The following is a 15263-nucleotide window of genomic DNA, read 5'->3' as shown; positions in this document are numbered from 1 at the left end:
GGCAGATGGAACATTTTAGAATAAGACAAAATGATGAAAACAGTTATAATAAATTCCGTCTTCAAATAACTTTCTTCGTCGTTGGCTCCGAGCAAATATTGCTCCACACTTTGATAGATAGTTCCAACTAAATACAACAAGGCTCCCACTGAATTATTGCACGTTATGACCTTCTTTCCTTGGCTAAGACATAAATTAATCTTTTTTTGTGGCTGAATTTCATATGTTTCCCTCTGTCAGACTTTATTGCAATGTCAATCACTTCAGTCAATGTCATTTATAATACAATCACGGTGTAGCAAGGTATTAAAAATGTAGACAAAATAACATGGTAAAGCCACGGCTGTGCATAAAGCAGAATTGACAGCACATGTTTAGTTGATCCACAACACACAAACAAAGGTTCAACGCTACGTTTGCACCTTTACATTACACATGACTTGCCAGACACTAATTGACTTGCCAAGGTAACACACGCGGACAGGCAATCAAATGAATGATGGTGAGAGGCACAAACAAACTAGTGCCATTTCATGCCAGAAGGGATGAGGACACATTCATTAAGCTTTGAGCTGGAGGAAGAGTAGCAGCAGGACACTGAGCACTGCAGCAGGAAGACAAATGATCTCTGGGAAGGAAACTCCAGCTCAACCTGCAGCCTCTGGAAACCGTTCCTAATCAACTTAGCATATTCGGACTAAACAGCGTTATAAAGAGGATATGAATGAGGGACAATGGTGTTTATTCAGGTGCCCGGAGATTTACATTGCATTCAATGTGCTGTGTACTGAAACACATTTCTGTAGATTAGACAAACAAAGGGTCACATTCACACGGAAACAAAGCTCTATGCCGAGGAGCCAAATTCTCATATAACTGGGACCAGCGGGAGTAATAGCCTACTGGTACAGAACCATTAGAGCTGTTTATGTCGCCCGATAAAAGAAAACAAAAGTTTCCTTCCCTCGTCTGCTCTGTGTGACCTCATGCATGAGTAATGATCAAAAGACACGAGTAAGGGGAAACATTCTCACCTTTGGGTGTTATATAACAGTTATGGTCCCAGTTTATTCTATTAGAAAACAAATTGTAGCGCAATTCTGCCCCTGAGCGGGAGGTTTGCAACAAGGTAGGCAACGCAGGGAATTGCCCAGAGCCCTGAGAAGAGAGGAGGGTGACCAAAAACAACTCATTACTTAAGAGAACCCCCCTCGAATTGTAATAATTGGTAATAAACACGGGCGTACACTCCAAAAACCCAACACAGAGGTCAACTATCTTGCTAAAATAAAATATCTTTTTTAAAAGAGGGTTAAAATATAATTTTTAGATTGAATTCACTATGTCATAAGTCAATCTTCAATCCAATCACTTATTATAGATTTCAAAATGTGATGGAGCATTAAAGATACCATTACAAATATAAACCAGTGCACAAACACAAGTCAACCCTGCAGTGGACACGCTGACATTATCCTGTCACTGTGACATTAACAGTGTTTGGAACCTTTACAAAAGCGATAGATTTTTTTAGTGTCAATGAAAACGGAATCAATAATCCTGGCTGCCGATCATGAAACATGAAGTCCATCAGTCGCAGACAGATTTAGTGGCCCGGGCTCAGTTGTCGCTGCCATCTGCAAAAGTGCTATAGACACATCTCGAGTGACGTGACAATATGCTCACAGGCTTGGCAGAGCATAGCGGCGGCTCGCTCCCGCAGCTCTCACAAGTTCCTTTTTAGCAAATCGACCACTTTCTTTCAACTTTTAATGCACTTTTTCTCCGTTTAACATCAATCACGCCTCTCTGTGCTTGGCGCGTGTCATCTTTCGCTTGTCTTGTAGAAGCAAAACTATTTTTTCCTTTCTTTTAAATGCCACTAATCGTTACCTAAATGTGTGTCACGTAAGGTTATTCTCTGCTGTACATGAACATCAATTTTTCTTTCAAAGATTATAGAAATGTGTATCAACTGGTGCTATTATGTTAACTGATGATAATTGAGGTCGCGTGTGTGTGTGTGTGTGTGTGTGACTCACATATTGTGACTGATTACAATTCATGAACATATGCATGAATATGACTGACAGCAGATGTTTATTCGATGCATTTCCAATGTGTGAAGGTTTTGTGAACCACACCCATATTATGACTCCTCACTTAAAGGAATATTTTAACATTCCATTATGCTACTGCTAAATTGGAATTCACAATGTTACTCTTATGAACCAAACCATCTAGGCCTTTTTTTGACATGCTTTTTAATCTAGACGGATTTTAATTCCAGATTTGTTGCCAGGCCAAATTTGATTCTTCTCTTTGTTCTAAGCTAAGCTGAATAGCTGCATAGTATTTGCAATACAGACACGACAGAAGTAAAGCCGTGTCCTCTAAATCTTGGCAAGGATGCAAAGAACTTTATTTCCCGAAATATCAAACGGGAAAAAGGTTGTAAATCCTCTTCCTCTACTTTATACTACATTACTTTGACCTTTTTATTCTTTAATGGAGTCTAACCTTCTCAAATTTGATTGAGTATAAATAACCCAACTATAAAACAAACACACACAGCAGTTTTACTCACCCCGAGTGTGTGTGGCGACTGTCCAGTGATGGCCAGCTGTGCCACGTCATCCGCGTGTGTGCTGATGCCGTGGATGAAAAGGACTGGTGGGCTGTGCAGGACGTCCTGACGCGGGACCAGATTCAAATCCCCGTCCACCTCGAAGCTGGGATCCGACACCTCGAACGCCACGTCGTCGTTCCCTGCACAGTCGTCGAACTCGACTGGAAGAAACACACGGAATTGGTGGATGTTACGACGCTGCCACTTAGAATGGGTCACACGCTACAGATGTGTCAAGAAAAATCAGCCTCATGGAGCACAGTCGCCGAGGTACACGCGCCGCGGCGTAAAGACAGGGATTTGAGGAATTGCCAAACAATCCATGAAAACAAGTATTTCTCAGATATAAAGAGATGCCCTGAGGAAAAACATACCCTGAAGAAATAATACAATGTTGTGAGAAGCTCTTTGTGCGAGACTACAACAAAAGTCTGGGATTTTTTTTTTGTACATATATATACAGTATAACTGCTGCAATATTTATGATCTGCTGAAAAGCGTGGTGCACATAAATATGTCCAACTTGCTCTTGGGGGACTATGACTTCCACTACAGGCAATGCAGTGCAAGGCCAGGGGGAAAAAAAGGAAAGTTTCACCTCTGAGTAACATTCATGTGAATGTCTTTTCTGACTGAGGAAGATACCACCGAGAGCTCTGCCAGGTCTTATCCCCTCTGATCATGTTCATCCCCTCTTTATCTCTCTCGCACACTCCCCCCGTTGTCGCGACATGATCCCCCCCCTGTCCTCCTCATCGTCAGCCCTGACAACACTCCCCCACCCACATCCTTCACCTCCTCTTTACCACGACCTCCCATGGCAGTCCCTACTGTTGTGGATCATGGAGGACATGAACATGTGTTGTGGATTATGAAAGACAGGAATGGAAGAAAAACAAAACAAAAGAAGAAGTGTGCAATGAATGCTCAGTGTGAAATCATTTCAAGCCTCCGAGTTCCTGCCTCAGTTGGCAGCTTGTTTAAGTCTACATCATTTCTTTTTGAGGATTCTGTTTGAAATCGGGGTTTCCCCTGCAGTGAAAACACGACTTACAAGATCTTCCATATGGCATAATTATCAATATTAATGAAGCCACATGTGTTCGGACTGGCATGGCTGTCATCGGGTTCAGAAAACTGTTTATTGAATAAACTGATGATTTCATGTAGTTATTTTGAAAAAAGGAACACATGTATATTATATAAAATATTATATAAATGATGGCTGTGGGTAAAATCCTAGGGTGATATATCATTAAAGGACACAACGTTTCTCCTCCCTGTGTTGTGGGACTGAGAGGGCACATCAGCCTCAGAGGGCAAAAGAAAGAGGTTGAAATGTTAGCCTATATATTCATGAAGTTCCTGTGGATCCCTGTGAAGATAAAGCAAAGCTCATCTCTGCACTATAAAGACAGCGAGCCGTCTCTGAAATAGCTCATTAAAAGCTAGAAACCCATAGTGGAACTATTGTGGTGAATGAATGTCCTCCCTCCGCTTTACAGAAGCAATATATTCTAATCGTTGCATTGCAAAGTGTTTGCAGTATATACGCAGTCGTAAACACAACAAATTAACTTTTGATTCAGTCTGGCTTAATCCTGTAAAAACACAGGATCAATATGAGTTGGTGTCAGCCAAGCAAACAAGCAAAATAATAATATTTAGGCACGTTGAAGAAAAGTTGCTGGGAGCGGGTTTTTGCTGCTCACTTTTTCTTATAGGCATATTTTATTTTTTATTTTGCGTGGCATTGCAAATGACATTGCGAGAATGCTGTATTTCATAACCCAATTTTTCACACCATTAATGGTTCATACAGTGTATTCACATTGTGTGATTTACTTTCTATATAGTGGCTTTGGTTATTAGTTGGGGACATTACTGTAGCCTTGCTGTTACAAACACCATCAGTCTCAATTTAAATTTGTTTACCGCTCCAACACAGTATCAGGGCTGTAATTAAGTTGTTGCTATAATGCAAACCAAACATTTACCACTGCTGCTGCTTCACATTAAAAGCACTTAGAGCAATATGTAACTGTCAACACGGCGCGATGAGAGTAGATCTTTATGACATGCATGTCTATTTAACTGACCCTAACTTAGAAGCACTCATTTTAAACTTGCAGTGTCGTCTTCTTCTTCTTAAGTTAAACACTCACAGAAGGCCAAGAAAAAGGTTAAGGCACAAAGTGGAAGAGGCACGGTACTCCAGATTACATATGAATGAGCCATCATTTTTAAGCAGTTATTTTAAGGTTAAATTGAGTTGTTTTAACTCGTATAAGACTGTAAAGGTTTCAGTATGAACAAGTCACAGCTCACTGTGGCTGTTCTCCCCTCCCTGCAGATCAAGACCCACAGGTAAGGGGTTGCACAGCTCCATTTGCTGGATATGCAGCATGAAATTGACTTACTTTACAATTATTATTTAAATGGTATGAGTTTGTCTGCTGGCGCTACACAAACAGACACACAACTTAAGACTACTGCTGCATTTTATCTGATTTTTTTGAGTTCTCGGACGTTGGCTCCACTCTTTATTACCGCCCGTAACTATTTAATAAACCTCTTTAATGAATTTAATGAAATCTTACAGACCGTAACTTGAGAACACAATTTATATCAATAATTAGACTTTTAATTAGATAATTGACTTAATTATTAATGAATTATTATGTAGCAAATTTAAAACAAATGTTTTCTTAACCCTTTAACACCGAACATATTGCAGACGACACATTTGCACGAGGGCAATTTGTATCACCTTGGTTACGCGATGGTTTGTGCGATCACAAAAATTCCAACGGTTTCTGAAAGCTGAGAAGTTGCGCGTCAAAGTGTGGTTATTACTGTGATTCCACTCATGCTGCTTCAGTGAAGCTGGAGAATCAGCGTCGTTGTCACCAGAGAGGACAGATTGGGAAGAACACATGTGCAAAGTTTCAATTTATTTTCCTGTTTTTGTAAATATGTCTTATACTGTTCCAATTTAAAACTTAACACGCAAAATATGTTGTTCATGTACAACTGCAGTGTTTTTCCAAATAAACCTTTTGGTTTTTCTTCATTTTAAATTGATAAAACAGTATTTCAACATGCAGTAAACTGTAAATAACTGCCAGATATTGACAGTTATTCTGGAAAAAAAAATGGACTTCGTTAAAGGACATTCTCTGGTCCTTTTATGGTTAAAATAAGCAAATAAAAAAGTCCAGATGGATCATTTGAGGGTTAGATATTAAAGGGTTAATCAATGGATAATGTCAATAACACATTTGAAACAACCTTAGCTGAACAAAGTGCTGCACAGGCACAACAATTACAGTACATGGCAGAAACAGGTCAAATGAATCCAAAAGTAAACTACAAAAAAAAATATAGAATACAGAAATATTTTAAAAAGACATAAATGCTTCGGAGAAGCGGTGTGTTTGTACGAGGGCGTTTCAAGAGTCTGGGCTGCTCTTACATGAGGAGGTAAACTATTCCATAGACTCGGGGGCAGCCGCTGAAAAGGCTCGGTCACCTTTCATTTTGCACCTTGTTCTACGAACATCCAGGAGCAACTGGTCTGAGGCTCTCGTTACTCTGGCAGGAGTTTGGAGATGTAACAGATCACATAAATAAGTTGGGGCCAGTCCATTTAAAACCTCAAACGCAAGCAATACTATCTTAAAATCAATCGTGAACCGGACAGGAAGGCGGTGGAGGGAGGACAAAACCGTCGTAATGCAGTCACACTTTCTACTGAGAAACGTAAACTCAGCAGAAGAGTAAAACTGCAACCCATACAACAACTTTACTTTGGGTACCTATTCAAGCAGTAATTACAATCTGCATAGGGCACACAATTTTGTTAACAATCAGCCACCCCCAATTAATTTGAAGGAGCACCCCTACTGTCTTTGGCCTTAATAACTGATGGCTCTAATGAGTAAGGTTTGCCAAATGGTATAGAAAGTCTATTGTTCAGTTTAAATACAATTCCAACGCTGCTGTAATTAAGACAAATTGTCCCACTGCAGAAAAAGCTGTAAACGGATTTGTTAATGTACCTCAATAAAGTGAAGCTGGAAGTGAAAACCACTTAGATCAGAGGACAAATTAGCTCAAATCTCCAAGGCTGCCTCTACCTGTAGGAACAATGCCTGTGTGTCAGTCTAAATCTCTATAAATCTGGACATGTCTATGTTCTATCGTGCCATGGCGCAAGAGAAATGAGAAACCACTCCATAGTTAGAACTGTCATGACTAGAAAATCAATCGACTGAAGTCTATCAAAGCACTCATTTAGTATACTTAACCTTTGCGACTGTTAAGTCGGGCTTCTTCTATTGCTCCTGCTGTAAACATTTTAAAATTCTTCCCTCTGGACAAGATCATTTTCTGATATCTGGAGCGCAGGGAAGGAGAGAACGTGAGAGTGAAGATGGAGGAGGGCAAAAACAATAAAACCGAAAAAGAGAATATGACAGGGAAGGTGAGACAACGATACGCGGGTAGAGGGAGAGCTAACAAAGTCAACAACTGACTCTTGAGGGAAACAAGACTCCATCTCAATATTCAACCCTCGCTTCCGAGCCAAAGCACGACAGATGTGTTCATTTTCATTCCCATTACAAGCCTCCGATTTCCTTCAATAACATGGATGCACTCTTAAGTCTGCAAATTGCAACTCCAAACAGTGTCATTGGCATTTCAAAGGCAGCCACAGAGCGTTTGATGGTATTCTAATGCTGTCAGGTTTGGGGGGATTTCAGAAGAGAGCATGGTGAGCTGGCAGCTTTGAAGTCAAAGCAACAATGACAGAGCGCAAGTCACTCCCGCTCACCACCAGTGCCATGGAGCACCCGTTTCCTTTCTTCAAAATGCTGGCTAAGGGTTGAAACAACTTTGCATAACACGGATTAGGGACGCCAGAAACCCTCTCTTGTGCCTCAAAAGGAGATGAAAAGTCGGGATGCAACCACTTCCTCACGGCTGACATTCAACTTCCATTAAGGCCAAAACCTCCCACAGAGCTTGGGTGGCAAATAGCAGACACCAAAGTCATCACTTAAGGTTTGATCATACATCCCATTAATGTTCATGGCACAAACGTTTAAGCTTATATACCTTACTCTCTCCTTCTCTAAAAGAACAAACATTTCAGCAAAAAGTCCACAATAAGGATCTTGATTTTTTTTTTCTGTGCCTAAAATGACAAAGAACTATATTTTGACATCCAGCAAGAGAATGCAAGTTGCCATCCCTTAAATTGGAACCCCCCCTCCCCCCTGTCAAGTATTAAAGTTTGCCTTTGACTGTGTTTTGAAGACAATTTTCTGTCTTGTAAATCAAATGTCAAGTCTCAGTGATGGCAAAGATGGGAATCAGAGGAGTAATCTCAAAGGTCGCAGCGCGGGTGTGTTTGAGCTGATAGCTGCCATGTCTAACCAGACAGAGTGTGCTCAGCCTCATAAAACAGGCTCAGGAGAGCCCCATTCTCAAACAATCAACGGGTATTAGAGCGGAAGCCGCTTTTGAAAATGTATTTACGTCATGACTTGCTTTGCTTGCCTTGAGTTCCCTAATACACGGCAGTGAGTGAGGCCCATTATATTCAGTGGTAACTGTGGTGGTTTGAGGTTTACGTCTCAAAAATAACGACTTGACACATTACACACTTTTCAGCAGCCCATTCCCAACTTTTCTGCCAATCAAACCCGCCGCACCCTGTCAGATGACAAAGACACTGATCTGGGCTGTGCACAAACCATATGTATTTAACCACATTTGTCAGAGTAAGTGCAGTCTGTGTGTGTTTAATTATTTATTGTTTGTTTCCTTTTTAAGGACCTTTTCTTTTTTTGGCATTATGACTGATCTGGCAAGACTATCTGACTTAAAGGAGAGCAAAACCTGGTCCAAATGAGGCAAAACATCATTTCTTAACCCTTCTGTTACCATTTGGCATGCGTATGTCTCATTGCCGTAACTCCTAGACTGTTTTTGATATCTAGAAAACTCAAAAACTAACAGAAAGCTGAGAATTTGAGCTTTGTTCCCATATACGGGTAATTACGGTAGCCCTCAGGTGTTCCGCAGAACAACTGCCCAATCACATCGTCAAACGGTTGAATAACTGCCAGATATCGAAAGTGGAAAAAGGAGCAGAAGCATTCACTCAATGAACATTTTGTGACAGTTTCACAGCCATAAAATCAAAATAAATCCAGACGGCCTGAATATCATGATGGTCATAAAAGGGTTAACTTGTTAAGGTTGGAGGCCATTGTGGATAGGGATAGGTTATTAACTGGTTACAGGTAGAAAGAAACATAGAAAGGCTTGGCAGTAAACAGGCACTCAATATTTGGAAGACTGGCTGCAGGCAGTTTCACTGTAATGTGTGGATGTCCCCTCTTTAATATAAGATCGCTCAAGGATTCAGGTCCCCTCTTCTTGCAATTGTTTTTTTCTTAAAAGGAGGTAATTGAGGTAATATTATAATAAAAGACCTGAAGAAAAGTCCATTGTTGGTTGGTATAGAATAGCAGTCCCCTGTTAGCCTGGTAAACATGTATGTATGTGTGTGTGTGTGTGTGTGTTTTCCGGAGCCTTTGATCACACTTTGAAGTATGGCACTGCCCACCGCACTGTTGACTACAGCCAATTAGAGTGCAGTTACTTAGTGTTCAGAGACAGCATCACAGATATTTTACATAGACTGTGAAAGGTCACGCTAACTGTCTGATTAAATGGTTTTTCCCTCTTTACACATCCGACTTGCTTCTCATTTTCTCCCGTTACAAAGTGCCATGTTGCTCCCATGACTGAAGTGACATTAAATGAGTTATGTGGATGGTGCAGTTTGGTGTGTAATACAGTATGTATGTGTGTGTGTATGTATTCCATTTGAGCCAAGATTTAATCAAAGACAAGTGCTTTTGAAGCATATTCTGTGATCCAAATGAAAAGAAAACACACATCTCTACCACCACCACCACCACTCCTGATTTAAATCTTTGAATTACTCCACAAAAAGAAGATTGTACAGTAATCTGAATGAAGCTTTTTGATGGTACTCTGTATATTGGTGAAACGCAGCAACTGAAACAGGCAACTACTTTCAAGTATAGTCCGTTGAGAATTTGAAAAGCAGTGCTGTATTAAAGAAAACCCTCCAGTGCAAACGTTGGCTACATAACTGATTTTTTGCATGGGTATATACATATATTTATATACCACCAACTTAGTGGTATGTTTATGTATCACAAAGGCTGTACAAGATTGAACTATGCTGCACTATGCTGGTCACAAATTTTGTCAACCTCGTAAATGTCCATTTTTGGACCTTTACTCTTAGATGTGCCTTCAAAAAAGAAAAAATTAAAATGTATTTTTTTTTTATGTTTTAAACCAACACCGTCCCTTTCTACACATATCAAATATTATTTGTACTTTTTTAAATTTAAACCCTTAACATTGACAAGTTTTTGTCATGATACACCTTAATTTTATGGTCTAAAAAAAGATTGGCAGAAACATATACATTTTTTTTGCAATGTCATATTTCATAAAATGCTCACGTTAACACACCTAGAGCACCAATGTGTGCTCATAAAAACTATACAAATTGTATAAATTATTATTTTTTATTTATTTTCCTTTTTAGATTTTTTAAACCATCAGTCCTCATCATACATATCAAACATTAATGAATGTTTAAAGTTTTTAACCCCTAAATTTCCAAGTTTGTGTAAAACAGTGATTTGAAAAGGGTTTCAGTGAGGACATTTTTTGTACGTAAGTGTGTTAGTGTGAGTATTTTAGTTAACGTTGTAGACTAAAAATAAAAAATACACAAAAACTTTTTTAGAACACTTAAAAATGTAAAACCTGGCATAAATTTTGCATCAATATTCATGAAAAAATTATAAAATATTCTAGAATTTCAAAGCCAAAAACACAAATATGTGTCTAGGTGTGTTTAAGGGTTAAAGTTCAACATTATGTCGAGGTAACGTGTGCATTTGAATACAAATATGCATATTTTATCTTTCAAATCATGGTTCAAATAAAAGCGAGAAGCTAATTTAAAAATAAATAAATAACACATAATGGGCACCTCAACTGGCCTCTGAAAACTATATCTATTAGTCTAACATTCAAAATGGCTCCACTATGCCTGCAATAGTGATGTGCAGGAAATGATTTACTTGAATTTCAGAGTTTGTGTTGAACCACCCACTTAGAAATGTGTAAAAGCTGATTATACTAAGCTGCCATTTACAAGATAGATCAGCCGCTAGAAGCTCAGCAGCCAAGTTGAAGTCATTTTTTATAAAACTGTGCAGAGCCGAAGCTTTCATGGCAGCAGTGTATTTGTTTTCTTAGAATCCCCATCTCTCGCCATGTACACAACAAGGTTTTAAGTGATCCAGTGATCACATGGTTTATTTTACTCAATATTGGCAATGCTGCCGTAACTGTCATCATCTGAAGATTCTTCAGCCTGTGCTCCATTTTCTCTCGTTTCTGTTTTCTCTGTTTTCTTGTTGGTTCAGCTGAGTTCTTGTTTGTGTCTCTTGGCTACTGTAAATCAGGGGAAGGTGAGAAGTGAGAGAGTGAACGAAAGGAGGAGAAAGTAATTATGGTGAAATAATGAGGGCCAGCTAGATGCTCTCTGGGTTATGCTTTCCCTTATTATCGCCCTGAGTTACAACAAGTTCACCTCACCAGGCCAAGGATACCAGGATGCCACCACTGGCCAACAAAAAACACAATGTCTCATGAAGCTAAATTGATGCTTAAATATCACAACATGGACTGTGTAACAGTCACATATTTTAAAGTCGAGTTGTCTGCAAATCCCTTCTGAGCCACCGCTGGTGCACATATTCTTTCAATCATCATTTAACCTTCATTAGTCCAATCTGATCAATTTAAGAACTTTATTTAAGCATAAATAGTTCTCAAACTGCCACAAGACCCTCAAATCAAACACGTCAGAGCCCACTCCTCTGTGGATAAAACAATGGATCACATTTTCTTTTTCGACCCCATTTATCAAGCTTTACTTATGGCTTGAAGTTACACATATTTACCACAAGATGCACACGGAAGACTGCAGAAAGGTTAAGTTGGCATCAGCACGATCAACATCACATTTCAAGAACAGCCAAGTATGATATGATAGTAAAAATGTCGTTATTTTTACAGGTTACTATAAAAATGTAATATTCTCTGGACACGATATGCATTATATACAAAGGACATCCATAAATTAGTTGTTGAGACATCTCACATTTAAGGGTGACATTGAGGTAAGAGTTGGGATTCCAGCGATATTAGCACGACCCACACACTAACAGAAGAAGCTAATAGACTATACTGTGGGCATCAGCCACTAAACTCCTTTTCAGTGCCACTTCTTACGTTTGGCTAGACGCCACGTGTGAAGCAGAGATGGATTTCCAGCTGCAGAAATCAGTGTCGCGCCAGATGCTGCAGATTCACCCCCAAAGCCCGAGAGTTGCTGCTCTTTTAACTGCATGCAGCAATAAATGACTTCACTGCAATTCATCTACTTGATTGAAGGAGGAGAACGGAAAATCTATCCCTCTATCTATCTGCCTGTGGTTTTCACAGTCCTAGTTAATTTGAATTTTTGTTCAGCCTTGACGAAACAAGGCAAATACGAAGGTACCTTGGGCTCATTAGATTTGAACAGGGTTTTTTTTGAACATCCTTTCTCTGCAATAATTGCAATGTTTTGTTTTTTTTTTCTTCCCTGACAGGCTCCAGCACTTTTGTTTGCAATCACCGCTCTTCATCAAAGATGAAAACAAAGTTACAGAGAGACTGCTCTCAACTGTGTCGCTCACTTGCAGTCAGTCACGAGCTCAAACAAAAGCCCAGAATATCAGACCGTCATCAACCTCCAGATGCAGGAAAAGGGCCACCTGCATCATAAGAGATCCCACTCACCCAGCACACACACTGTTCACCCCCCTCCCCTCAGGCAGGAGGCTACGGAGCATCAAGAGCAGGACTACGAGACTGAGGAACAGCTTCTTCCCTGGAGCTGTCAGACTCCTGAACTCTCTGTAGCCCCCATAGCCCTGCTGCCCCCACCCCCCCAGTACCGTACACACCCTTGCACCAAATTCTTTTTTGCACAGCACCTTACCTCCAGAGGTTTAAAGTTTGATCTCTTTTAATTTATATTTTGTTAAGTTAAACTGTTGGTTCTTATTTCTTATTTCTTCTTTTCTTATTCTTCTTATTGCTGGGCCGACCGGGTTCTGGAGAGACTGATTTTCGTTCTGACCTCATGTCTAATGTGTGTTGGTATGACAATAAAGAAATCTTGAATCTTGAATCTTGAATGCCAGAATCACTTTATATAGAGATCACAGAATTCCATTTCTCACTTTTCTGAAAGCACATACAGCTTCCACATGCAAATACCAGCCAATATTTCATATGGCTAGTAATTCATGCTAATCATCAGTAGTCTGCCCATTGGTAAAAGAGAAAAAAAACAAGTTTCAAGGTTTAACATGCACACGTAACACTAACAAGCAGCAGTAAACATCCTGCTGTATCCATGCAAGCTTGAAACATTTAGGTTTACAGGTTTGGTCTTTGAAGATGCCGGTTTCAAGGTTACACCTGCTTGAATATGAATTCATTTAAATTTTTTTGCTTTTAAAAGCACTCCTCGCTTCATTTTTATTTATTTTTTTTTTTTTTTTCATGTGAAAATATACATGGAAGTTTATCAGCATATCTCTGAGATTCCCCCGAAGCGGAGTAACAGAACTAACGGGAGTGTGCAAGGTTATTTCAAGCAACATAACAAACTTCAATCAGTGTGTGTTTGTTTGTGAGTGGCAGGGGCAAAGTATTTCTTCAAAGGGAGCACGGGCAGGGATGGATGCCAACGCGAGGTAGTACGCCTGACAGTGTGGAGATTAGGGCTGAAATGTTCAAATTTTCTTTATCAATTATGTCATGATGAATATCTAAATATTCAAGATTGTTCCGAGAGAAGGTGGAAGACACCGTTTATGCGACGTAGATGCATCGCGTATAAATTCAGTTTGAAACAGGCTGTATAGAGACACGGCTATTCACTATACTCACGTAAATATACATCACTGCCAGAGTAATTCTGGACATCGCTGCATGAAAGCACCATTTGCAAACCTGGTATTCTCACAACATGTAGCGCTCAATCAGCAGATCAGGGAATTCGAGGGACGGAGATCTTTGTCATTCATCTGCACCCAAAGGCAGCTTCAGTATGAACCAGATGACCTCAAACACACAGACTGCTATCAGTCATCTCAGCCAAAATATGAAGATTAAAGCACTCACGTGCGGCAAAGAAAAAAAGTGATGGAAAAATTCTACCACATCACTGGATCAATTTGGCCTCTAAAGAGAGGGCAAATGTCCTGAGGGATCACTGGATAATAGGTGAAAATGTGAAGTTGTTTGTCACTCTGTTGATAATCAGCACTAAAATAACCACTTTGAACTCGGAGCCAAAATAAATTCTCGAGTCAAAGGTCCTTCCATGTCCTTTGAAGCATATGACTGCAATTGCGGGACATCTGGTGCTGCAGGAGCAGCAGGGGAAGCTCGGAGTTACAGAAAGATTGTCGGTGACAACTCATCAACAACTGCAGCAGTTATGTTCTTTTGACTTCTAAATGCACAGGAGCTATACATATAGATATTTCTCTGCTGCTTCCACCTGCAGACCACAAACCATGTACCCTATATGTCAAAGTATTGCTTTGTCATGAATGATGCATGTTAGGGGCCCAGTTACAATGGCCACAGATTTGAACACACTTGCCCAAAAGAGCCGACGAGGGCTTTGGGTTGTCCTGCTGTGCAAGTGCTTCAGGGCTGACCCTTTCATGCACACTCTCCTCAAGTCTGCAGTGTTGCACTTTGGGATTTGGGGCGATTTTCAAAGCACACTGATGCTGAAAATTGAATAAATGTATGATTCTGTAGGTTTACACATACAGTAAGGAGCGGTGAACACTGTCTGCGACATTATGATGAGTTACTTTCATGCTGCTTTGATTTAACAAAACAATACAGATGTAAATAAGTAAGACTCACTTCAAGTGTGAGCCTCCCACTTTTCCTTAATTTAACGTGCGCAACATGAGGTGAATTCACTCAGTGCTGACATCTTCATTACAGTTGAAATGTACAGTCTCTGTAGGCATGAGGGCTATAACAAACAAGAGCTTTAAGAACCTGATTTAACACAAATTCTGAGCACGTGTGTACAGTATTTCAAACAAACTGACAACTGATTAACAAAAAAAGTTGTGTTGTTATGGCAACAAGTGTGGCACCGAGATGAACAAACTCCAAGATCTACCTGTTGTTGTGAGTGTGGTGTGTCTTTTCTATTATTGTTGCTTCATAGAAATGAGCTGGGTTGAATAAAATGAGTAAAAATTGTAAATCATTCTTTTCTTTTTTTTCTTCATTACAACTTTTAGTAACATCGCAGTTTGTGCCGTCTTCATTTTAGATTTAATTTCTGAATTATTTTTGATTGAGTTCAACTTTATTGTTGGCATGAGCGGCTGGTTCGTGTGCAGCACTG

At 39.8% G+C, this 15263-nt stretch overlaps 1 protein-coding gene across 1 annotated transcript in view; it reads right to left on the bottom strand.

Annotated features, from left to right (window-relative positions):
- The window catches only part of cdh13 (cadherin 13, H-cadherin (heart)), a 285683-nt gene that overhangs the window by 171650 nt on the left and 98770 nt on the right, over positions 1-15263 (bottom strand). The window contains exon 3 of the mRNA XM_058645471.1: positions 2588-2790. Within this exon, the coding sequence (XP_058501454.1) occupies positions 2588-2790 (203 nt within the window). The remainder of the gene's footprint in view (positions 1-2587; positions 2791-15263) is intronic.

This window comes from Solea solea, chromosome 12, assembly GCF_958295425.1.
Source record: "Solea solea chromosome 12, fSolSol10.1, whole genome shotgun sequence".
NCBI classification, from domain to species: domain Eukaryota; kingdom Metazoa; phylum Chordata; class Actinopteri; order Pleuronectiformes; family Soleidae; genus Solea; species Solea solea.
This window is presented reverse-complemented; position numbering and strand designations above follow the sequence as displayed.